The sequence below is a fragment of the Squalius cephalus genome, assembly GCF_949319135.1.
Source record: "Squalius cephalus genome assembly, chromosome: 24".
NCBI lineage: Eukaryota > Metazoa > Chordata > Actinopteri > Cypriniformes > Leuciscidae > Squalius > Squalius cephalus.
Genome location: NC_137145.1, coordinates 23,994,549 through 24,021,686, shown reverse-complemented (window position 1 = coordinate 24,021,686; position 27,138 = coordinate 23,994,549). Strand labels below are relative to the sequence as shown.

Genomic DNA, 27,138 nt, shown 5'->3' with positions numbered 1-27,138 from the left:
TGGACGAGAGCATCAGCGCAAGGTAACTCACTCATCTCTTGAGTTATGCTACATTTATGGCTTTTGAATCTATGTTTATTTCTGGTAACTAAATAATCACTGAATATGAGCAAGCAAAATGTTTATTCTGTAAAAAAAATGTATTCTGTGATAAACAATATTTAGAGAATGAATGTTTCACATGAATCTCTTTAAATGCTTTTGTTTTGTAGGATGAAGTCAATACAGGCAATGTTACTGATGCTTTTTATTGCATCTGTCTTTTCAAAACGAGTAAGTATCAGTTATTTGTTTTCTTTTACATTTTAATTTTTTATAACATTCTAATATATATAAATGTTACTTTTTTGCTACTTCAGTTTCTTTCAAAAGCATACAGTACTATTAATAATAATTTTTTTTTTCAACTGTTTGAATCCCCAGTTTCCTTTGCGCAGAGGATTTGATTCATCAGACTCAAGATCCAGTTCCAGAGAGGATTTAAACTCTGAATCAAATGAGTCTAAATCAAGTGAATCTGAATCTTCTGAGGAAGTTATTGTGCCACGCACATCCCCTCCACCGACCACTGTCAGGACATCACAATCCTCAATCTCCCCAAAGACATAATAACCCTGTGTTACGCTGAATATGACCAATCTTAACACGACCTGTGGAAAGAGTGATGATGACAACTGCTAATAACTTGCAATATTGCTATATTTAATCATTTTCACACAGAATTAATGTACAAATAACAGTATACAATTGATTTTTATTGATTGATTATAGTTTACAGTATAAAATCATGTTTATGCATTGACAATGAAGGTCTTGATACTAATGAATTATGTAACTAATTAAGATTAAATGGTTATTACATGGCATGACTATTACATGGTTTTAAGTGTTCATTCTTTTTTTTTTCAATTTAAAAAAAAAAAATTTATATAAGAAAAATAATAATTTTTAAATGGGGTTTAATATCGGTAGTTTTTTCTGAAGTAAGAAAATACGATTTCATATCAGCATATTAATATATGAGATCAGTAACTTGTCTTGTACCTTTTTTAGTAACCAAATGAAATAATAATAGTATAAATGTATTAGTATTATCATTGTCAGTAGTTGTATTAACATAGCTGTCAGGGTTGATGCAGGCAGGATGCTGAGACGAGGTTTAAGTAATTCAAAAACAAAGTATTTATTAGAACTGAAATGGTTTTAGATTACAAAATCAAAAGACAAAACTCCAGGAATCAAACATTAACCATACAAAGACAACCATAATCTGACGACGACAGACCAAGACTGAGTAAAACACTGGGGTATATATACACAGGCAAACAGGATGATTAACAAGACACAGCTGACACAAATGAACTAATAAAACAGACCGGGGAAAACAGGACTAAACCAAAATCACAAAAGACAGGGGAAAACGGATCACAGAAACTGAAAACATAGAAACAGATTCATAAAACAGAACTCAAAAACGTCACAGTACCTCCCCCCTCCCCAAAGGCGTGTCCTCGCGCCGTATAAAACATCCAAAAGGGTGGGAGGGTGGGAGGGTGGGCATCCTAGACTCCAGGACGATCCAGACGGATGCAGGTTGGTCAGGAGACCAGGGCGGAACATGCTGTGGTCGTGGCCATGATGGAGCAGGCTGTGGACGTGGCCATGGTGGAGCAGGCTGTGGGCGTGGCCATGATGGAGCAGGCTGTGGGCGTGGCCATGATGGAGCAGGCTGTGGGCGTGGCCATGATGGAGCAGGCTGTGGGCGTGGCCATGGTGGAGCAGGCTGTGGGCGTGGCCATGATGGAGATGACCCTTCAGGTGGCCATGGTGGAGATGACCTTTCGGGTGGCCATGGTGGAGATGACCCTTCAGGTGGCCATGGTGGAGATGACCCTTCAGGCGGCCATGGTGGAGATGACCTTTCGGGTGGCCATGGTGGAGATGACCCTTCAGGTGGCCATGGTGGAGATGACCCTTCAGGCGGCCATGGTGTAGATGACCCTTCAGGCGGCCATGGTGGAGATGACCCTTCAGGCGGCCATGGTGGAGATGACCCTTCAGGCGGCCATGGTGGAGATATTTTTTCAGGTGGCCATGGTGGTATTGGGAACCACGTCAGAGAACCCTCCGCTGTTCCCCTAGCAGGTATGCGCCCCCCCCAAATTTTAATGGGGAAATTGACAGGTTCTGGCTCTTGCTCTGAAACAGACACCACCAGCTCAGGTTCAGGAACAGACACCACCAGTTCAGGTTCAGGAACAGACATCACCATCTCAGTCTCAGGAACAGACACCACCGGCTCGGGCTCAGGAACAGACACCACCGGCTCGGGCTCAGGAACAGACATCACCATCTCAGTCTCAGGAACAGACACCACCGGCTCAGACTCAGGAACAGACATCACTGGTTCAGATTCAGGAACAGACATCACCGGCTCAGATTCAGGAACAGACACCACCAGTTCAGGTTCAGGAACAGACACCACCGGCTCGGGCTCAGGAACAGATACCACCGGCTCAGACTCAGGAACAAACATCACTGGCTCAGACTCAGGAACAGACGCCACCGGCTCAGGCTCAGGAACAGACGCCACCGGCTCAGGCTCAGGAACAGACGCCACCGGCTCAGGCTCAGGAACAGACGCCACCGGCTCAGGCTCAGGAACAGACGCCACCGGCTCAGGCTCTGGAACTGGCACCACCGGCTCAGGCTCTGGAACAGACGCCACCGGCTCAGGCTCAGGAACAGACGCCAAAGGCTCAGGAACAGACGTCACCGGCTCAGGAACAGACGTCACCGGCTCAGGCTGAGGAACAGATGCCACCGGCTCAGGCTGAGGAACAGACGCCACCGGCTCAGGCTGAGGTTCAGCTGGGCTGATGAGAGGATCAGTAGATCTGGTGGTATGTGGAAAAAACTTGCGTGCTCTCCGAACAGATACCCAAGGTGGGTCAAACATTTTAGACCCAAGATCAGCACTATTAGAAATAAGTTTTCGTGCTCTGGGCCAGGTGATCTTTTTAAAATGTGCTGGACTCGGAACAGGCTTCGGAACAAGCTTTGGAACTGGCACCAACGGCTCAGGCACTGGAACTGAATCGGTTGGGTTGGTTGGATGTGAGGCGTACTGGGGGGTAAAACTTTGCCAGCAGATGGCAACAGCTTCCCTCCAGCTCAACCCCGAGAAATTGGGGAGTTGACGAGGATCGACGCTTACAGCACCGATCATATATGCTGTGATAATGGTTTCATCACATACATTCCAGTCTTTAGCCATATCACTGAACTTCACCGTATACTCCAGCAGGTCGTGGCTCTCCTTAATTACCCCTGTGAGTTGATCCCAGCACATTTTCTTTTTTGTTAGGGTCTGTCGTTCTGTCAGGGTTGATGCAGGCAGGATGCTGAGACGAGGTTTAAGTAATTCAAAAACAAAGTATTTATTTATTAGAACTGAAATGGTTTCAGATTACAAAATCAAAAGACAAAACTCCAGGAATCAAACATTAACCATACAAAGACAACCATAATCTGACGACGACAGACCAAGACTGAGTAAAACACTGGGGTATATATACACAGGCAAACAGGATGATTAACAAGACACAGCTGACACAAATGAACTAATAAAACAGACCGGGGAAAACAGGACTAAACCAAAATCACAAAAGACAGGGGAAAACGGATCACAGAAACTGAAAACATAGAAACAGATTCATAAAACAGAACTCAAAAACGTCACAATAGCATTAGTGTAAATGACATGAAACCTTAATAGCCTATATGTTTTTTTTTTTGTTTTTTTTTTGTGACGTCAAAATAAGTAAGATTAATAGATAAAAGATTAACCATGGTTGGGGAAAGTTGCTTTTAAGGATGAGCTGGGAGCAAAAGAAGATAATTTATAAATTAATTTAAAAAAAATTTGCAATCTGTACAAAGTACAACTTAACAAAAAACTAAAAATAAATAAATAAATACATTTAAAAACTAATTCTTGCTGGGCAAACACAAAGGAAAATGACCAGAGCAGCCTCCCCACCTCCCTTAACCAAACGAACACTCTGGTTAAATAAGTAATTTTCCCGCCAAACAGATATGAGGACAACCATTTTAACCATATTCCAACATGCACATTTATATTAATGTCATCAAAACAATATATATATTTTTTTTATATACAAAAGCACAGTATTAACCAAAGTAAACTATTACAATAATAAACATACATTCAACCCATAAACATCAGGGCCTGGTTCCCCAAAACATTCTTATCGCTAAGTAGTTCTTAACCTATTCCTTAACCTTTCTCTTAACATTATGGCACGATTCCCGAAACGTTCGTTCGCTAAGTATATCTTCTGTAAGTCACACTTTCGTAAGGTTGGTCTGGACCACTCTTAGCTTTACCTTATCACTGTTGCAGGTCTGAATATAATTCTGAAGTTTTAATACACCCAGACAGTATTCAATTAGGCTAATTCAAGTGTTTTCATGCTAAGAATAAAATTGTCATTACACTGATTGTTGTTAGATTTTTAATTATATTATTATACAATATTATTAATTTAATTAAAGAGCGCTTTTAAAGGCCAGTGAAAGCATAGGCTACTGTCAGTTAAGTCCTATTTGGACGCTAATATTGTTTCTCATGGGCTTGTATGGTATTTTACACATTTATAGGGGTGAGTCGGTGATTTTAGTGCCGTCCGAATCCATAATATCAGTGTTTTTCTCACCCAACCCGCGTAAAAATCCCTGTCTAAATTAGTACCTACTGTTTTTTGACAAACAGGTCGTGTGGTGATTTAACTGCCGTCTGAATCCACATCTCTGAGTTTACAAGAAGAGATTCAAAATTCACGGTTTAAATCCTTTTTGATCACTGCCGAGCACCGTACGTAAGATGTAAACTTTTATTACTGAAATGCTGGAAAGTATTTACAAGAACAATATTTCATCGCAGCTCCACCTCAGCGAACAAAACTGGGAAAGAGAAGAAAGCATGTAAAATTGTTGAAAAGGTTGTGGCAGCAATATATGTTACAATTTTAAAATATGTAGGCTAGGCTATTATAGTTTGGATTATTTTTTATAATATCCAATAGTCCTAATAAATGGAATTTCAACTATTTCTGAAGTGTTTCTTTAATAAAGAACACCGCTTTCTCACATAAACAGCCCCTGCACGAGAGAATAATTGATTCTCGAGCCATCGATATCAACCAATTCAGCACCATCGCCACGGACAGCACCGGGTAACGTCGCACATAAGAAGGTATATCTTAAGCAGCTTTCTAAGGTATAGTTCGGGGAACACACTTAGGAACATAAACAACTTTGGTAAGATATATCTTTCAAGTCTTCTTAGCGCGCTAAGAGTGAGCGTTATCGGGGAACCGGGCCCAGAACTATAACATGTGAAGCAGCAGGGTTACATAAAATGGTATGACCACTGCCACTGCTATTATAGGTTATGCGCACTACCGGAATGAACCAGGACACAGCAGAAATCAACAGGTAAGCAAAGAACGATACAACAACAAAATGTTGAATCATATGATATTAATTGACCAATAAACACTCTGTAAAAACCACTGGACTCCTTATAATTACACTTCAGCGAGTAATAATTTATTTTGTATTCATACTCTTAGGCTACATCTACATTGAAGGGGTGGATTCTGGAATCCACTGCTGCTTTAATGTATATCTAATGAGTGATTATAATCAAGGTCAATAATAATAATCAATATTTTTAAATAACTCTAAATATCAAATGAGTTGAATGACTTCTCTAGGCTTGTGAGATTTTACGTTGTTATAGTAGTTTTAAGTGTGATTACTGAATTGTTCTTTTCATGTATTCTCTAATATCTGTATTTGGTATCTGAGAGGTGACTGAGGGTCTGGTTCAAATGCCAGGAATGCAATAACAGAGCTTGCTCATTTAGCCCGGCTTCCAGAAATGGAAGTTTTGTGTTTGAAAAAGGTCTTCAATATGTCAATACATACATCTGTTTTATAGGGTACCCTGACGACTATAAGTCACAGGGGTCATGAAGTCTAAGGGACCATTTCTTTGTTAAAGCTTTCCTTTACTGCGTCAGATTAAAGTGTCCTCTCCTTGAGAGAAAGAACGTATTATCTCATTTATAGTTAGAGCCTGGCCAAATCCAACCTTGAAGAAGCTGTGTGTTGGTGTGTGTGTTAGTCTTTTTGGTTACAGGTTAAGGAACCAGTGCACTGTTAAAAATTGTGATATTTACGGTAAAAAAAACCCGTCAGCTTGGTTGCCAGTATTTTACCGTAAAAAATATGGTAGCAACCTTACTTTGGACTTAAATTTACGGCAAAAACAAACAAACAAAAAAACATCAGCAGGACTTAAATGTGTGGTAAAAAAACATCAGCTGTGGTTCCCAGTACTTCACCATAAAAAATACAGTAGTAACCTTTTCGATTTCATTAACCAATAAACGTTTTCATTTATTTTCACTAAAGTATTAAAATCTGCTGTATATATTTGTAATATAGCGATAACCACCATAATAACACAGGTGGTAAAAAAGAAAACCACATGATGATTCAAAGTTCACCACCATTAGTTTTCCACAAGCTGAGGCACATATTAATATAATGAAGGTGCACAGAGTCCCAAGAGCCCAACTAAAGCAAATACTGAACTCTATAATGGTGACTTCAAACTTTATTATTTTCAATAAAACATCAACGTCTAAACCTCTGGTAATTCTCAATAATAACTTTTATGACCAATTGGTTTGTAATATAATATTTTTAAATTACAGGCAACAACAGCTGGCATGTGTTTTTTTTTGTATACCATAAACTGAAGTTCAATGCCATAAAGCCTAAAATATTACTTCCGAATTTTTTATGGTAAAGCACTTGCAACCAGCTGCCAGTTTTTTACCGTAAACTTTAGTTCAGTGCCGTAAAAATGTAAATATTTCTACCCATTTTTTTACGGTAAAGTACTGGCAACCACAGCTGACAGTTTTTTACTGTAATCTTTAGATCACGGCCATAAAACCTCAAATATTACTACCATATTTTTTACGGTAAATCGCTTGCAACCAGCTGCCAGTTTTTTACAGTAAATTTTAGTTCAATGATGTAAAATCTAAAAATTGCTACCGTACTTTTTACGATAAGGTACGGTAAATGCAACGGTAAAGTTTTTTTTTACAGTGTACTTCCAAAATCTGTACATTTAACAGTATTTTACTTGTCCCTTGAGAGCTATTACAGTTTTTTACTGTATATAGTAAGGGTACATACTGTTAAGCAATTAACATGTCTTTTCCGTTGCTTTTTTACAGTTTTTTACTCTTAAAATTACGAACATTTTCTACAGTGTGGCATTATTGGAGATTGACTGAGTTTTTGTTGCGCCCAGCAACCCAAATCTGTGATCTGGACGGTCACGACGTGCCTAACTTCAGGGTCCGAGTGTCAGCTGCATAATTGATGGAGATATGCTTCAGTCTATCTGTATATGTGTAGAAAATTACTATGTTTATCTATTTTTTAGCCAGAATCAGAATCATTTAACCTGAAACAAGGACGTAGCTAATGTATCCAGCTAAGTAATCTGGATACATTTGAAAACAGCGTTTTCATTTAAAAACGCTCTCCACCAGTGTGGATGAGAAACTTTTGGAAAACGCCTGAAAACGCTAAATTCACCTTACTGCGCATGCGTAAACCTCACAAAATCTCACTAAGATGATACAGACGGAAAAATAAATAAAGTTATCGTGCAATTCTTCAACAGGATAATTTTATTTAGAAAAATATCTCACCATTCACTGATGCGTCCAGGTCACTCAGTTACCATATGTTTGGTCTAAAAAGCCTCTGTTCTTATATTTTGCCGCAGAACAGCAAATGTGAGTCAATTTTCTGTCATCTTTGCAGTACTGTAGTATGAAGAGTGTGCAAAGTAACATTTTAGCAACAGTGTGAAAGTGAATAGCTCATAACAGGCACAATACCGGTATTAACATGAATATCTATTGGTACAATATGCGTCACATGACTAAACTTACGTCATCGTTTTTAAAAACCTCCGTTTTGACATTCCACACTACAACGCGAAAACGGCGCTTTCAAATTTATCCACTTTGTAGAGCTTTTTCAAAAAGCTTTGTTTTCATTAATAAAAATGCCGTCTCAGTGTGGATGCAAGGCCAAAACTACAATGAATGGCTCGTTTGGACTACAATACACTTTTTCCGGATCTTATGATGTCATAATGCTCCTCATTTAAATAATCCCCGCCCACAGAATACGCAAACAAAGTTGGTGAGGCCTGGTCAAGCTGCGCTAGAGAAGATGAAGAGTGTTGTCACTGTTTTTACCACCCACTGAAAAAGTTTGTCCTAAGGATGATGAACTTAGAAAGTTTAAAATTAATTTTTAACACTGTTTCTGAAGATTATAACCACAACGTTTATCTGTGCGCTGCACATTGTATGAAGAACAGCAGACAGACAGAGTACAATGCAGGCTATACACACAAAAGCTTCTCCTGAAAGACGTAGCCATTCACATTTTATCAAGACTATCTGTTGTTTAAGAATCCTAACTTATAAGTATGTCTTATTATTTGTAGTTGTGTTTTCTAATAACAGTTCCAATTATAAGTTTTATGTAGTTGCTATGATAGCTATGATGTTAATGAAGGGCAAAGCTTTGCCTCCGTTAGCCTGCTAACTAACATTACAGTATTGATATAGTTTACTGTAGCTTTTGTAAGCTCTTGCTTTTGTAAGACTGTTCACCACCCCTTAGGAAAATTATCCATAAATGGTGGATAACATTGTATCTATAAGAAAAAAAACAAAAACAAAAACACTCTGAAACGTCCTGTGAAATCCGTGCTTGCAAATCCATGCTTGAAATTCGTTTTGCACGATCCTCTTGTTCGTTAACATTGTCAGGGTCTGAATTGGGCTCAAATGGTATGAAATTGATGCGTCCGTTAATATTTACATTTGAGTAGATCTCGCGGGTTATGAAGGGGCGGCACATTTATTGAACATGCGCTAAACGCTGCCAATCACAACACACTGGGTCAGCTAACCAATTACAGCACATTCCGTATTTCAGAAGGAGGGGCTTCATTGAAAACGACGCGTTCAACCAGACTAGGTAGAGGTACAAGGGACTAGGAACTGTAATAGTGTAAAATATGTGAAAAATAATGTTTTTTGAACAATCAAGCATGAAAACATATTCTAGTACACCCCAAAAACAAATAGGAGCCCTTTAAGAGAGCAATGGCAGCTATTCAATCAGAGCTGTAGTTAAGTTAAGTTCTGCCACCCTGCACGAGATGGATCCATAGAGAGTTTGATGAAAATGTGATTAAAACAAAGTTGTTAATTTAAGAGGAACAGAAAAGATTGTTTTGTTTATAGAAGTACCCTCAATTTTATTTTCTTCTTTTCTCTGGACACACTATCAGAATCTATTTTGTCATTTTGTCTCATTCGATTGGTTAGGTTATTTTTCTTCCCTTATCGCTGCATCAATGGATTTCTTCAGTTTTTTGAGATGGCGAGTCAACTCCATGAAAGAACCTAAAGAAAGAACAAAGACAAGAACGGTAGTGATTCATTTAAGGCCTCAACCATAGTGGTAGGATTACTGTTGTCTTTGATTTGTTTGAAATAAGGACTGAACGTTCTTGACTTCCTCCACAAAAGGGAAAGAAGACTTAAAAGACATACCACATACAACAGGACTGAAAAACAAGATAATATTATTCAGAATATTTGTCAGTAAAGCCGGCTTAATTTAATTTCTTTAATCATCCCATTTCTGTGATTTTTTTTTACATAACACTCGATCTCCTTAGCTGAATCTAACAACACTGGTCCAAATTAATATACTGAGTTAGTTGAGTAACTGAGTAACAATTGAAATAGGTGTTACATCAACAAATCCGAACTGGGCATCAAGTCCTGCATTGTAAATGCGGCCACTGTCTGAACGTCAGAGAGAATCCTCACACTCATTGGCTGCCGCCTCTGTAGATTCGCTTGTACAGTGTTGTAGTGTATTTGGTAGTGTGAGAGCGACAATTTTACAATAAAAGGCCAGTTTTATTGTACTTTAACAGCGGAGACAACAGGAGAATCAGTATCTGTACGCCCAAAGAAGCAGAAAAGCTCTGAAGACTGAAGACAGAAAGACTGACAAAACAAGCAATGTTCTACTTTTTTAATGAACTCTATTTATAAAATTCACCATTTTATTTGCAAAATGATGTTGCATGTCAAATGTATTATTATTAAAACGCTAAAATATGCATCTCTGTTAATATTTTTAGCAGTTTATACTTCTGTATAATCGTGAATTTTGTTTTTAGACTTTTACATTATAAATGGACTTTATCGTTCATTGTCATTTATTTATAACCTCTACCATTCATGTAGGGGCTTATATATGGGATTATGTCAGATGATATCATCCATGTATAAAATTACATTTCTGACAGTTTCACATCCTCAGTCATCGTTGACGTCTTTTGGGTTGGTGAAGTATCTGTCTGAGCTGCTAAACCTGTTTGCTCTGGTCATATGAACTGTTACACTCACTCATGCGATACCAAAGACAAAAAATCCCATGGTAAAATCTGAATATCCATCATTATGGATCAGCAGTCAGATGTCATGCCACTGACATCTTACAACAATGAACAATAAAATTCTGAAAACAGTGTTTTTTTCTTTCATTGAAGTATGTGATAATTGCCATTGATCATGTAGGCCAGTGGTTTTCTTAAAAACCAGTCTATCTATTCTGGTCTTGATGTTACAGGCAATGTCTGTATTTGGTATCTGAGAGGAGACTGAGGGTCTGACCCGTGTGCAGTAACAGTGTTTACTCATTTAGCCCGTCTTCCAGAGAATAAACATCTACTTGTTTTGTAATTAATTAATTTGCTCATTCAACCAAACTAATAAAGAGTTATATTTAGTAGAAAGAGAATTGTCAGTTTGAACTTTATTCTGCTCTTCTCATCATAGCTGTATGAGACATGTAAAGACAACTGTGTCTAAGGTCATGAAGGTCAATAATACACCAAATGTATCCACTAACACATATGCATACTTAGCATGTGTAATTATTTTTAGGATGTATAGCACAATTTGTCACTATATGTTAAACTATGACAGTGAATCATGTGTAGAAGTTTGTATCAGTGCTCTGTGCCGTGTGGATGCAGTTTTCATGTTCTGCTCCAGTGAAGTCCTGACAAAAGTTATTTTATTTAATTGTGTTTGCAGGGGTTGTTTATTATTATTATGAGACAGAAAGCACCAAATGTGAGTAAAGATTGGTGAGTATATAAAGCGTTGTCAATCGCCAGGAGGCCGGTAACATTTTTATCAATTCTAACATTAGAATGTCATGAGAACATGAACTTAAACAAACGTGAATGATGTTCGGGACAGTTGGGCCAGTGCTGCATCGTCACGAAAGTTTAACCCTTGCTAATGTAAATGTTCCAGTGCAAGAAGTCAGGTGAAGTCATAGGTGCGCCAACTGGCTATACTGTATAAAGGAGAACACATACACAGGTTCTTTGACTTCAGGAAGCTGTTTGTTTGTGTGTACATGTGCTATAGGTACGTGTGAGAGAACTCCAAAAAAACAAAAACAGTGAATGCAGATATAGGAAGTGTACGCCTCTGTGTGAATGATATATCATACCAAATGACACTAACGATCTTGTCTTGGAGTGGAGCATGAACGGTCTGATCACTTTACAGTGAGAAAGCTTCGTTCCCACCTTTTGGGTGGTGTTTATGGTCGTGGGGTTCACAGCTTGATTTGGTCGACGAGCTTGGGACGGGTCTTTCCCTTTCGCCAGTTCCTGAGGCTCTTGGTCTGAATCCTTAAGCCCACTCACTGGTTTCTTCCGGTCCGGCGAAGAGCTTGTTGCTTGGCCGCTGTAGTTCAGAGGAACTAGATGTGACTGGAGTTGAGGCAGATGTTTTGTCTGACCCCGCCTCTTCCTTGTCACCCACGTACGAGGAGTTACTGGATGTAATTATTTGCATCAGCGTCAGACTGAATCTAAACTGGACGGTGGCTAGGTGAGCGGTTCATGGCAGGTCACAAACATTCGTCTCCTGCAAGCCTTTCGTTTCTCCCAGACCTCTACGATGAGGTGTTGAGGTCTTGGGGGAAATCTTTTTCTGCCTGTATGTTCCCACCCAGCAGGTCCAACTATGCTAACATTAAGGGGTTGGAGGAACATGGGTATGTGAAGATGCCCTGGATGGAGGAATCGTTAGCTGGTTATCTCTCATCCGGCGAGGCTCCCACTTTGCCCTTAAAGCCTTGCCAGTTTACATCTAAACTTGTGTGCAAAACGGTAGTGGGCCAACCTGGTGGTGTTGCAGGCGTGTCAAGCCGCACGTCCTGATTTGCCGAGTTAGACACGTTCCTGGGTCAACATATTTTGTTGATCCAGGAACAACATTCCTGTCCAAAACTTTTGTCCTAACCCTAGCCCCCCCCCCAACCCCCCCATATAGGTGAATAACACTGACGCAGAAGCACCAAACCCTGGTTGTAAGCCTAAACTTGGAATAAACTGTAAACTTGTCCCTCAAATCCGATTGGTTGATGGGAATTTTGTTCCAGGAACATGTTGTACTTGGTGAAATCAGCTACCAAGCTGACCTCTTGAGGGACTCTGATGTCGGGACATAGTCGCAGAGCTCCACCGCACCACCGACCTTGCCCCAAGAACTTAAAATATAATTTAACTTTAAATAATTTGACAAATAATGCATTCCAGTTGTGAGTTTGCATTGTATTATACAGAATAAAACCAGTGATCCATCAAGATCCCTCAAGCTGTGTTTCGAGCACTGGAGCGTGTCCAAAGTCACACGCCATAATTTCCCACGCGTGGATTTGAGATGTAAAGTACAGTAAATCCTGTACATAAGTTAAATAGAGTACGCTTAAGTTCTGAGCCTTTCACAAGCTAAACACATAGCAGACAATGGGATTTGTCTGAACAATGCATTGGGACAGCTGCGTTGCATGATTTACACTATTGTTTGGATTACTACACACTGAAGGGGCAGCTTTATGTCCCATTGGGGATGAAGAGGATTAAGTAAAGGATTTTGCAAGGCATTTTTAAAGTTTTGATATAGACCCGGAAGTGTCACAAATGTTGACTTATTGTCACTTCATCTTCATGGGAATTCACTGGACCAAGCCCTGGTTTATTCACATCCATCCAGTATTTAAGCCACATTATCACAGATGCCAGAGTAATACAGACTGTGACATTACAGTAACTGGACGAGAGCATCAGCGCAAGGTAACTCACTCATCTCTTGAGTAATGCTACATTTATGGCTTTTGAATCTATGTTTATTACTGCTAACTAAATAATCACTGAATATGAGCAAGCAAAATGTGTATTCTGTAAAAAAAAAAATATTCTGTGATAAACAATATTTAGAGAATGAATGTTTCACATTAATCTCTTTAAACGCTTTTGTTTTGTAGGATGAAGTCAATACAGGCAATGTTACTGATGCTTTTTATTGCATCTGTCTTTTCAAAACGAGTAAGTATCAGTTATTTGTTTTCTTTTACATTTTAATTTTTTATAACATTCTAATATATATAAATGTTACTTTTATTGCTACTTCAGTTTCTTTCAAAAGCATACAGTACTATTAATAATATTTTTTTTTTCAACTGTTTGAATCCCCAGTTTCCTTTGCGCAGAGGATTTGATTCATCAGACTCAAGATCCAGTTCCAGAGAGGATTTAAACTCTGAATCAAATGAGTCTAAATCAAGTGAATCTGAATCTTCTGAGGAAGTTATTGTGCCACGCACATCCCCTCCACCGACCACTGTCAGGACATCACAATCCTCAATCTCCCCAAAGACATAATAACCCTGTGTTACGCTGAATATGACCAATCTTAACACGACCTGTGGAAAGAGTGATGATGACAACTGCTAATAACTTGCAATATTGCTATATTTAATCATATTTTCACACTAAATTAATGAACAAATAACAGTATACAATTGATTTTTATTGATTGATTGATTGACAATTGATTATAGTTTACAGTATAAAATCATTTTTATGCATTGACAATGAAGGTCTTGATACTAATGAATTATGTAACTAATTAAGATTAAAATTGCATGACTATTACATGGTTTTAAGTGTTCATTTTTTATGTTATTTTTTCAATTTAAGAAAAAAAAATTATATAAGAAAAATTATCATTTTTAAATGGGGTTTAATATTGGTAGTACTTTTTTCTGAAGTAAGAATGTACGATTTCATATCAGCATATTAATATGTGTGATCAGTAACTTGTCTTGTACCTTTTTCAGTAACCAAATTAAATAATAATAATAATAGTATAAAAGTATTAGTATTATTATTATCAGTAGTTGTAGTAGTATTAACATAGCATTAGTGTAAATGACATGAAACCTTCTATATATGATTTTTTTTTTTTTTTTTTTTTTTTTGTGAGGTCAAAATAAGTAAGATTAATAGCACTATACCATGGTTGGGGAAAGTTGCTTTTAAGGATGAGCTGGGAGAAAAAGAAGATCATTTATAAATAAATTTAAAAAAAAGTGTGCAATCTGTACAAAGTACAACTTAACAAAAAAACTAAAATAAATAAATACATTTAAAAACTAATGTTTGCTGGGCAAACACAAGGGAAAATGGCCAGAGCAGCCTCCCCACCTCCCTTAACCAAACGAACACTCTGGTTAAATTGGCACATTTATATTAATGACATCAAAACAATAACTTATTTTTGCCTAGCCAAATAAATACACTATAAGCACAGTATTAACCAAAGTAAACAATAATAAACATACATTCAACACATAAACATCAGAACTATAACATGTGACGCACCAGGGTTACATAAAATGGTATGACCACTGCCACTGCTATTACAGGTTATGCGCACTACCGGAATGAACCAGGACACAGCAGAAATCAACAGGTAAGCAAACGATACAACAACAAAATGTTGAATCATATGATATTATTTGACCAATAAACACTCTGTAAAAACCACTGGACTCCTTATAATTACACTTCAGTGAGTAATAATGATAAACAGTAAAAGAAATGAAACTTACAGGGGTTTTTTTTGTACGAGAAAACATGGCGGAAGGTAGTGACAGTGCTCTGGAGATTTTTTATTTTTATTTTGTATGAATGCTCTCAGGCTACGGCTGCATTGAAGGATTCTAATCAAGGTCAATAATAATAATCAATATTTTTCCTTTTAAATATAAAATGAGTTGAATGACTTCTCTAGGCTTGTGAGATTTTACTTTGTTATAGTAGTTATGAGTGTGAATACTGAATTGTTCTTTTCATGTATTCTCTAATGTCAAGGTTACAAAGCTCAAAGTCCACTCCAAAGGGAGATATTTTATTTAACAGAATCCACTTTTCAAGAACTACAACAAATGGCTCGTTTGGACTACAATACACTTTTTCCGGATCTTATGATGTCATAATGCTCCTCATTTAAATAATCCCTGCCCACAGAATACGCAAACAAAGTTGGCGAGGCCTGGTTAAGCTGCGCTAGAGAAGATGAAGAGTGTTGTCACTGTTTTTACCACCCACTGAAAAAGTTTGTCCTAAGGATAATGAACTTAGAAAGTTTAAAATTGATTTTTAACACTGTTTCTGAAGATTATAACCACAACGTTTATCAACGCGCTGCACATTGTATGAAGAACAGCAGACAGACAGAGTACAATGCAGGCTATACACACAAAAGCTTCTCCTGAAAGACGTAGCCATTCCCATTTTGTCAAGACTATCTGTTGTTTAAGAATCATAACTTCTATGTCTTATTATTTGTAGTTGTGTTTTCTAATAACAGTTCCAATTATAAGTTTTATGTAGTTGCTATGATAGCTATGATGTAAATGAAGGGCAAAGCTTTGCCTCCGTTAGCCTGCTAACTAACATTACAGTATTGATATAGTTTACTGTAGCTTTTGTAAGCTCTTGCTTTTGTAAGACTGTTCACCGCCCCTTAGGAAAATTATCCATGATTTTGTGATTGATTACTGTTTGTATTGTTTGTACCATAGTTTTCCGACAAATATGAATAATTGGTGGATAACATTGTATCTATAAGAAAATAAAAATAAAAACGTACCACTCTGAAACGTCCTGTGAAATCTGTGCTTGTAAAGTCTGTGCTTGAAATTCGTTTTGCACAATCCTCTTGTTCGTTAACATTGTCAGGGTCTGAATTGGGCTCGAATGGTATGAAATGGATGCGACCGTTAATATTTACATTTGAGTAGATCTCGCGGGTTATGAAGGGGCGGCACATTTATTGAACATGCGCTAAACGCTGCCAATCACAACACACTGGGTCAGCTAACCAATTACAGCACATTCCGTATTTCAGAAGGAGGGGCTTCATCGAAAACTACGCACTCAAACAGACTAGGTAGAGAGGAGCTGTAATTGTTCAAAAAACATTATTTTTCACATATTTTACAAGCATTAAAACATATTCTAGTACACCGCAAAAACAAATAGGAGCCCTTTAAATAAACTGTAAACTTGTTGATTGGAATGTTGATCCAGGACAGCCCGGTCTCACCCCAAAACGTCACATACTGACGCGTCTTGACCATACGGCAACATACGACGAAAAGGGTACCCCTAAAACGTCCATATGAGACGAAGACATAAGCGCACCAGCAGCGCCTCTTAGCGGTACCTTAACGCATACCTAAACCTACCCATAACCCGAATAGTCACATACGGACGTTTTAGGGGTACCCTTTTCGTCGTATATTGCCGTTTGGTCAAGACGCGTCAGTATGTGACGTTTGGGGGTGAGACTGTGTTGTCCAGGAACATGTTGTCCTTGGTAAATCAGGTTCTGCTACCAAGCTGACATCTTTGGGGACGCTGACGTTGGAGGGTGTAGAAGCAAACACAGTCACAGAGCTCTGCCGCACCAATGACCTTGCCCTTCATGCTACCAAGCAGGCGGCCTAGCTAATCATTCCTCCTATATGCCTCGGTTTCGCCCTCTGGACTCTTTGGTACCGCCGTTGAGTCGGTGGTCCGGAATAGTCCCAGCCATGGCTTTGAATTTTTTTCTAGTAAATGGTATAAATGTTTTTTAAAACAATAAGAAACCACCATAAATACAAATTGTATATTTCTATGAACTTGCCACATATGTTTTTAACTACAGTAAATTTCCAAGAGACACTCCCCAGGGACACACTTATGTGTCATAGATCAACACTTTAACCATTTATAGGCTTATTTACATCTCAGATTTTATGCTGTATTTATGTTACACAACATTAGTTAATTTAAATGTCAGGCATTAAAAATGTATTCAGATTGCTATTTAATTAGCAATTTGACAAATTGCAGTATGTGTACAGTATAAAAAAATTATCCATCAAGTTCCCTCAAGCTGTGTTTCGAGCACTGGACTGTGTATTAAATGTAAAGTTAAAGGCCATAATTTCACACATGTGGATTTGAGATGTAAAGCACAGTAAATTCTGTAAATAAGTTAAATAGAGTACGCTTAAGTTCTGAGCCTTTTACAAGCTAAACACGTAGCAGACAATTTGTCTGAACAATGCATTGGGACAGCGGCGTTGCATGATTTACCGTCTTGTTTGGATTACTACACACTGAGTTGTGAAGGGATTTTGCAAGGCATTATGAAAGTTTTGATATAGACCCGGAAGTTGCACAAATGTTGACTTATTGTCACGTCATCTTCATGGGAATTCACTAGACCAAGCCCTGGTTTATTCACATCCATCCAGTATTTAAGCCACATTATCACAGATGCCAGAGTAATACAGACTGTGACATTACAGTAACTGGACGAGAGCATCAGCGCAAGGTAACTCACTCATCTCTTGAGTTATGCTACATTTATGGCTTTTGAATCTATGTTTATTACTGCTAACTAAATAATCACTGAATATGAGCAAGCAAAATGTGTATTCTGTAAAAAAAAAATTATTCTGTGATAAACAATATTTAGAGAATAAATGTTTCACATTAATCTCTTTAAACACTTTTGTTTTGTAGGATGAAGTCAATGCAGGCAATGTTACTGATGCTTTTTATTGCATCTGTCTTTTCAAAACGAGTGAGTATCAGGTTATATGTTTTCCTTTAAATGTTCACTTTATTTTGATGGTCCCTTTAACACATTCAGTTGTCTATAAGTAACATTGCACCTACACGTCAACTAACTCTCATTAAAAATTTTGTAGAGTATTAGTAGAGTATTAGTAGACTAGAGTTAGGGTTAGAATAAGTTGACATGTAGTTGAAAAGTTACTTTTAGTCAGTATAATGTCTGTTGGAGGAGCATCACAATAAAGAGTTAGCAGATATTAAGCAGACAGTCTACTAATACTCTAATGACAGTTAGTTGACATGTAGTTTCAAAGTTACTTATAGTCAACAGAATGTTCAAAAGGGACCATCAAAATAAAGTGTTACCGTTTATTTATATATATATGAAAGTTACTTAATAGCTACTTCAATTTCTTTCAAAAGCATACAGTGCTATTAATAATAATATTTTTTTCAACTGTTTGAATCCCCAGTTTCCTTTCCGCAGAGGATTTGATTCATCAGACTCAAGATCCAGTTCCAGAGAGGATTCACACTCCGAATCTGAATCAAATGAGTCTAAATCAAGTGAATCTGAATCTTCTGAGGAAGTTATTGTGCCACGCACATCCCCTCCAGCTAGAAGAACAACAAATCCGCCGACCACTGTCAAGACAACAAAACCCACAATCACCACGACAGAAGACAACACAACCTGGGTTACGCAGAATGTGACCAGTACTACTAACACGACATGTGTTGAAAGGGGTGATAATAACTGCGAATAACTTACAATATTGCTGTATTTTCAAGCAAAACGAATGTACAAATAACATTGTAAAACTGATTATAGTCTACAGAGTAACATAATGCTTATGCGTTAATAATGAAGGTCTTGATACTAATGAATAATATAACTAATTAAGATTAAAATCGCATGTTCACATTACGGTGTCATGTTCATTCCTTTTTTTTTCTTTTTTTTTTAAGAAAAACAAAAACTGAAAAAAATTTATGATGTAAGAAAAAACATCATTTTAAATAGGGTTTATTATTAGTAGTACTTTGTCTGACGTAAAAAAAAAATGTATGTCATATCAGCATTAATATGTGAGTTCAGTCATTTTTCTTGTACCTTTTTCAGTAACCGAATGAAATAATAATACTACTAATAATAATAGTATAAAATTATTATTATTATCAGTAGTTGTATGTGGCATGAGGTAAATTGTTTAGATCAATTGAAGTTCTTTAATATCTATAATACCATAGGAGGCAGTGTTGGGGTAATGCATTACAAGTAACGTGAGTTATGTAATCAGATTACTTTTTTTCATGTAACTAGTAAAGTAACACAAAACTTTTAAATTTACAACAAAATATCTGAGTTACTTTATCAAATAAGTTACTCAAGTTACATTGTTTCTCAGCTCTCCTGTCCCCATGTTGAGAGAAATCTTGAGTAAGTGCAGAGGCGTTGTGTGTGAACATGACGGTTATTGTAGTTCTAGACTAAATGTGAGCATTTACTCATCTCACTTGCACAAGTAAACGCAATATTGTAACCCATTACTTTTAAAAGAAACTTTCCCCAACCATGCTAGGATGATGCTGTCACTCTTACTTATTTTGACCTCATTGTGCATTATTGAATAAGAAAAAATCGTATCTGCAGGGTACATGTCATTTATACAAATGCTATGGTTATACCATTGCATTCGTTTAGCATGGTTACAGATTATACTGAAAGTCAAAAGGTGCATCTGCTGAGTGATAATGAAAAGACAATTTGGGAGTGGAAGCACATTGCTTGTTACAACATAATTTACTGGTCTATGACATGACCAGTAATCATAGTGACATCCATTTATCATTGTTACACATGGAAATTGAAAGTCAAGTTTAGCGCATTGCATTTTTGGACAATTGTAAAGAATTAAACTAAATTATTTTATTTAGTATAGTTTTTGAAATGGCCCAGACTATCTGCGATCTCAGAGCGGGATAATTACAGAGCACTAGAGACTCACTCAAACTTCAAAGTTTGACAAATATTTGTCTGAAGCCTACACATCAAGACACTGGCACAAGAAAGACAGAGCTGTGTGAAACGTTTTTAGAAATCAAGAGAGGGTTTGACATCTCTCCAGGCAAAGCCTTGTAATTTAGACCGTACATCATAGCGTTCAAAACAGGCATTGCATTGATGACGACTGTAGTAGAGAGGTATTTCCCTTTTCCCCCCTTCTGTTATTTATCAAAGGAAATGTTTCAAAAGTGGATACAGTTTATATGTGGTTTATAAAGTGTTCAGGGTTGTTGCTGGAAAGTCAGGCCAAGATGCTTGGTTATTGCCTGGGTGTTACTGGACCAAGTCATAAGTTTCTGTTAATAAACAAAATAATGTAACCTGTCATAATTACTGCAGAAATGGCAGAGGAAATATTTCAACCAGTATATCTGAGCCAATATAAGGAGCCTTCAAGTCAAAAAGCTTAAAGTCACCAAAAATCTAAATGGACAATTCTTATTTTTTTAATGGAATAATGCAGCATTTATTATAAATTATTTATCCGTGCACATCAGTATTTTTTTTTTTAAATTCATGTGCCTCGTAATCTTTAATTAAAATAACTTCCCCTCTCTCTTGTAGCATCTCTTCTCTTCTCTGATACTGGCGTGAGGGCGGAGCAACCTGTCACTCACATGAGATCCACCAATAGCAAACCACACCCATCCAATCAAATCCACATGTACAAAATCAGGCCCCGCCCTCTTGTTTGAGAAGCCGTTTCACACTGATATGTGTCACAACAGGGAAGAAAAGACCATCAAAACTTCCGTTTCACGCTGACTTAAAAAAACACTGTTCTAAATCATACCCAAAACCAATGAACAGACCAGGGAGACTAAGCAGCAAACCAGTTTAAGCTGGTTTAGATATATATACATACTGTATATATTTTTTTTAAATTCACCAAGTGTTAAATCTATACCACCACAAATTGTGTTGTACTCCTCCAAAGGCAAACTCTGTCCATGTTAAATGGTTTACTAGATTTGAATCTGTAATTATTTTTTAAGGTAGCTTTGGTAATATTTAGACACTGCTTTATCTTGTGTATTTTTGGTGCACTAAGAAACACTGCATAACTGATATAGGACAAAATTTATTCATAAATGATCATTCATTACATTGAGCAGTATAAAATTACATTTACATTAGGTTTGTAAATAATTGTGCAATGAACAGGAAGACATTGTTGAGATGAAACCGCATAGCAGCAGCTCAAGAACTCGTATGAACCGTGTCTTTGTGCTCTGCGTTTGTCGTCGAACTCACACTAACACCACGAGGCGTGAGTCACCAAGCACCATACAATTAATACATTTGCATTCGTTTGTGTCGACTGTGCTTGATTGTGATTACTTTGCGTTTATGATGGGAGCCTCGGTGGTCTGTGCGTTCTCCTCAGCCGAATCGCTCTCCTGGCTTTCTGTGCTCTGTGAGGAGTCGCTCTCGCTGTCTGCAGCTCCAGGGGTGGCTGTGGTCTCCTCGCTGCTATCTGACTGCTCTTCATTCTCCTCCTGGCTGGCGCTGGCGCTGGCGCTGTCGGTGGCAGTGTCTCCAGCACTTGCCCCCTCGCCGTCTGACTCTTGGTTCCCGGCGGGAACGATCTCTTGGCCTCCCAGAGCCGCCTGGCGGTCTCCTGGCTCCATGTTCTCCATCTCGGGGGTGCTGGTGTCCTCCTCCTCCTCCAGAAGATCATGCACCTGTAGAGCCTGAGAAACAAAAGTCATTCTCGTTTTGTTATATCATTCAGTTGTTAATTTGAGGAATCATTCATTGTCTGTTGCATAAATGGTAGAGGAGAGTTACACAAAGACTAATACTGTTTTTTAACTCTAAGTATGAGTAATAGTAACATTACTTGTCAAAGCAAAAACACTTGAAGTCACTATGAAAATGGTTTAAAATGGACAATTCTTGTGTTTATGGAATATTGCTGTAGGCTATTTATTATAAATGATTTATCCATGCACAACATCATTTGAAATGTATATGCCCTTATAATATTTAATCAAAATAACTTCCCCTCCCTCTTGCAGCAACATTTTCTCTTCTCTGATGATGTGTTTACTGTCTAGAGGGCGGAGCAACCTGTCACTCACATGAGATCCACCAATAGCAAACCACAACCATCCAATCAGTTCCCCACAGACAACATCAAGTCCCGCCCTACTTTTTGTCTTGTTCGAGAAGTTGTTTCACTCGCATATACGTCACAATAGGGAAGAAAAGACTATCACAACTTTCACAGTTTCATGCCGACTTTAATTAGCATCGGGAAAGCTATAGGCTACTTTAAAAGTGTAACAAGCTAGTCAAAATTTAAAGACGATAAACTACAGTCAAGCTAAAGCTTTGAAAAAGTAGCTTTTTGTTGTTTTAACTCATAGCATAGCTAACTACATTAAAGGTATTTAGGAGGACAATATGTTAAAACAAATAGATGACAATCCAATGATATCATTTATCATTTAATTAGAGCCGTATTTTTGCTCATTCAAAAACAGTGACAGTTTTTAAAAGAATAAACAATCTCAATTAGGGTGACGAAGTATCAAACTTTAGCTAAATACAACAACAACAAAACTCTAATTTACACAACTGAGTAAAAAAAAAATAGTACATAAAACAGGGAGGCGAACTGGTGAATCATTTTTGTTAGCTTGTTCATTTAAATTAATCGTCCTAATGAACTGATTCAGTCGAATGAATTGGGCTTTCCATCACTATAAACTGAGAGAGATCGTTTTAGGATGAACCGACTCCCTAGAACACATCAGACTTCCCAACGCTACATGCTACGAGAGAGACCCTTTCAGGATGAATCGATTCACTGAAATGATTCACATTTCAGCGAGAGGACCGTTGAGGTGAGTGCGTTTGACTATCCTCTCAGCATAGTATGGACAAAAAAACAGCGCAGCACTATACTGCTACTCGCGAAATAAAGGTTGTTACTGGAAAAGCAACACTATTATAAATATATGATTTACTGGCACGGTACTGAAACATGTAGTGTTGTAAAGTTAGTACTTAGTCAGTCACCCGGAACACTGCCCCTAATTACCAAGTAGGCAGCATCTGATAGCATGGTTCTGCCACAGTACTTTCTTCTAACATTTGTTCTACTGTAAATATATCTTTGTTTTACTTTTCTATTACCTGTCCACCCTGCATATGAGCACATTTTCCAAACAAAAAGTAACCTTTCTATTTACCTTGTGCAGTTGAATCTCTTTCTCCACGTCATTGAAGCTCTGATCATCATAAGCAGACGTCTTCTTGCTCACAAATGTCAAACCGCCTAACTTGTCACTGCTGTAGGACTTGTATGGTGAAGGTAGTTTTTCAATGTTGTTTGCGTCCACATAGACTATGGCTTTTTTGTAGTCGCTTGGGTAGCCCATGCTGTCTCCCCGGCCTGTGTTGATGATGGGGTCCAGCGAGGGCTCGGCTGTGGATGGGACTACTGTGCTCTGAGTTTCTCCAGAATTACTCTCACTGGAGTCAGTCTCCTAAATGGACAATATATGTTAATGCGCAATATAACTGACAATACAAAACGTTTTTGTTTTCTTGCTATTGTGGTGGATTATAATTTTTGTGGCGTCATCCTGGCTGGCACATTGTGAAATCTCATTGTTCCAAAATCAAATATGTTCTCATTCACTGTGACTGTCACGTCCCACAGCAGTTTTGCATTCTCTGTGAACAGTTGCTTACTAATGAAAAAACCTTTCCTGCCTATTGTTCAGTCCAGTTGCTCTCAAAGTGTGAGTTGAGACCCAAAAATGGTCACAGGTCTGGTCTGATAGGTCTATGGACAGCATGGAAAATGCTAAATGCACATAATAAAATGCAAATAGCCAAATAACCGTGCGTAATCACGATATTAAAATAAATAAGGGAGGAGAAACTTCATGTATATTTTATTGCTGACATTAACGCCTGTGCATCAACCATAGTACCATAGACAGTATTATTTTAGATTTAATCATGTTTTTGTTTACTTTTCTATGATTAAAAATGTTGATGCTGTGTTTGCCTTGACAACTATGCATTCAACAAACACTTTTATCCAAAGCAACTTACATTGCTTTACATTTTATCAGTTGTTTCTTTTTCTGGGAATTTAACCTATGACCTTGGCGTTGCTAGTAGCTGTTCGAGCTACAGAAAGGTCGCCACTTGATACCCTAAATTCTAGGTTTTGAACCAAAACCAGTTGATTTAGTCCACTTTTTAGCAACTGGGCACAATAGTTCTACATGACAGAAAACTTAAGTATTTTAGCATAATCAAAGTGACTCACGTTCTCCTCATCCTCATCTGCCTCCTGCAAATGCAAAAAACAATATTGAGACTCGCAGCAGGGTCACTTACAGTGCGTCTAGACCAACAGAATGGTATTTTTAGAGCCTGTTGTCTTTTATTGGCTATTGTGGGAGTGCAGTGACGTGTGATGTGGTCAGAGGATGAGTCTTCATTTACCTCAGTGTCATCTTCACTGTTTGTGCTTTCATTGGAATCTGCTGGTGTGGTCTGAAACACAACCAAACGCCTTGCCATTAATAAAACAATACTGTATTGCTCATGTATGTGCTAATTACCACATTCTTGAATTTTCTTTAATTTGTCACCTGTGACTTTCTTTCTTCAGTGGATCATTTTTATGTATTAGTCCATGCGATTTTGTGAGGAACAGTGAGCTGTTAACCACTGTAACCGAATCAGTGAGTCAATGAGCCATTCAGACCATTTTTTAAATAATGAATTGAATCAACCAACTCTTTGAAAAGATCTGACTCAAAAGAACAAATTGGTTCTTTTTTGTAGGTTTTTTTTGTAATTTCTCAGCTTGACAACCCCAGTCCTCATTTTATTGAAAAGACGTGGTCAAGATATTACTCCATTTCACATTTTGTGTTCCACAAAAGAAAGAAATGGCACAAGGTTGAATAATCAACAGAATTTTAGGGGTTAACTTTTCTCTTATAGACATTTTAGAGGCTATGGAGGACGGGTTTTACCTGTGTAGGTTCTGCCTGGAACATATTAGCATCAGCTTTTTGTAGAATAGGAGGTGGCTGTATAGGACAGATGTTTTGTTAAAATAGCAGTATAGTTTATATACAAATTACATTTCAACACAGTGTTCATTTTGCCCATATTAAATAAGATACTTGCCCGTTGAACAGCAATCATTTCTTCTGAGCTCTCTGAACTGCTGGCTGAGCGCTTGACCTGAGAAAAAAAAGTGCATTTACACATTTGAAGAAAAAAAATCACAGTGTAAAACTTTAAAGCCCAGATTTCACAATTAAAATGAACTTACAGGCAGGCAGAAGACTGTGGCGATGAGGAGGGTTAAAACGATAACGGTCTTCATTTTTGTGCAAAATACTCTAAAAAAAGGGAGAAAAACAAAGAGATGCACAGGTGCAATGAACGTCATTATTTTGAACCATTAGGCCATTAAAAAGTTATGCCAACTAATGCACGGTAATAAGACATGTATTACATAGAGGATCGCCTGTTCTGTTTTACTTGAATGTTCTAACTATAAACTGCCTCAAGAATGTGTGTTTTTGGTATTTACTGCAAGGCAAGCCGACTCGGAAGGAAGCATGCCTTTTAAGGGCACTCAGAATCACGTTGGTGTCCAAAAATGCCAAAGAACTTCCTCACCATGAAACATCTAATTTATTTTCAGCTACAACTGCAGTGCATAAAGTATAAGTTGAGGCAGCGTGTGCTTGGCGATACCTATAATGATCTCCCTCTGGTGTATAATTCCAGAAGTTATATGTAGACTATGTAGCAGCCGCAATCCCAAGAAATAGCACGCCTATGGCTCCAGACTTAGTTTCTCATTTGAATCTTTGTTGCTGTGAGCCAAGGACTAAAATTTGTGGCGTCAAAGGAAATGTGAAGTGCAGCACAGAACACTAAGCGTGGAAGCGTTTTGTTGAGGATGCCGGCAGAAGTAATGGTGGCAACTGTCAGTCAGCCAGTATTATTATTCTTTTGTATGGAACTTTAATTTAGTGGTTGTGTCGCTGGAATAAATGACTCAGTTGACAAATTAGTAAGGCCTTTATGTGCCATAGCCGCAACTTCCTCTTTCGTCTGACAAGTTCATGTTAATCATCTCTGCCTATAATAAACTGTGGTTTTACAGTCTTGTACTTACATTGAGGCTGAAAAAGAACTGCATTTTTTTAACTTAGAGCAGCATCAATGCATAAAATGAATTTATTCATGATTTAAGGTTAAAATAGGCTGTAGCTACATGATCCCAAACTAAGTCCTTCACGTGCTAAAATGCCTGACAAACCTGATCAATTGCAGACTACAAGCAGGTAAATACATTGCACATAATACTTCTTCCAACATCTGCATACTGAATCCTTGGATGACAATTGGTTTTTAACCTCAACATCCTAAAGAATAAAAACGAAATGAATTGTTTAATTGTGACTTACCTCTTTCTCTTTGAGAAATTTGAAGTCCTTTGACTGTCAGAGGATAGACTGAGGTCCTGTTTATCAGATGAGATCTTGCAATGTTTTGATGCTAGTGAGAGATGGCTGCTGGTTTGGCTTTTAAACCCTGTTCCCTCAGGAAACAACCAATGGCTGTGAAGCTTGTGATGTCATGAGGTTTACCGCTGCTGTCCCACCTTTTTGCTCCCACTCTTCCTGTGGTTTATATGGCCAGGCAATGCAAACATTCACAGCCAGGCATGACAAGCACAAAAAAATAAAACCAATATCCTGTATTGCTCTCATGGATCCTTGATATAATGTTGTCATGCTTATTATTATTACTAACATATTATGCATATGGAAAGACTCAATGT

The 27,138-nt window shown here is 37.8% G+C and overlaps 1 protein-coding gene and 1 long non-coding RNA gene across 3 annotated transcripts; one reads left to right on the top strand and one right to left on the bottom strand.

Annotated features, from left to right (window-relative positions):
• The first annotated feature begins 17,927 nt into the window (after window positions 1-17,927).
• LOC307152801 lies at window positions 17,928-19,150 on the top strand. Its single transcript, XR_013820053.1, has 3 exons — window positions 17,928-17,981; window positions 18,173-18,233; window positions 18,700-19,150. It is a non-coding gene; the product is annotated as an uncharacterized lncRNA (long non-coding RNA).
• A 2,209-nt stretch (window positions 19,151-21,359) lies between these two features.
• On the bottom strand, window positions 21,360-26,848 carry spp1 (secreted phosphoprotein 1). Of its 2 annotated transcripts, XM_079861718.1 has the most exons (8): window positions 26,762-26,848; window positions 25,612-25,681; window positions 25,464-25,520; window positions 25,307-25,363; window positions 24,768-24,818; window positions 24,589-24,612; window positions 23,495-23,791; window positions 21,361-21,988 (listed from the first exon to the last, which is right to left on the bottom strand). In XM_079861718.1, the coding sequence occupies exons 2-8, from the start codon at window positions 25,663-25,665 to the stop codon at window positions 21,632-21,634; spliced, it is 897 nt and encodes a 298-aa protein (XP_079717844.1). In that variant the 5' UTR covers window positions 25,666-25,681; window positions 26,762-26,848; the 3' UTR covers window positions 21,361-21,631. The 2 variants fall into 2 exon arrangements, with proteins under 2 accessions (XP_079717843.1, XP_079717844.1); XM_079861717.1 differs by lacking the exons at window positions 24,589-24,612; window positions 25,464-25,520; window positions 25,612-25,681; window positions 26,762-26,848 and having other exon boundaries at window positions 21,360-21,988; window positions 25,307-25,387.
• Window positions 26,849-27,138: the final 290 nt, after the last annotated feature.

What these genes read in the sequence shown, in the direction of transcription:
- spp1 (XM_079861718.1), bottom strand. Translation starts at nt 25,665, where the DNA reads ATGAAGACCGTTATCGTTTTAACCCTCCTCATCGCCACAGTCTTCTGC. An exon ending in AAATGATTGCTGTTCAACGG is followed by an intron (nt 25,364 to 25,463) that starts GCAAGTATCTTA and finishes TGTCCTATACAG; the next exon opens with CCACCTCCTATTCTACAAAA. An exon ending in TCCAGGCAGAACCTACACAG is followed by an intron (nt 24,819 to 25,306) that starts GTAAAACCCGTC and finishes GTTGTGTTTCAG; the next exon opens with ACCACACCAGCAGATTCCAA.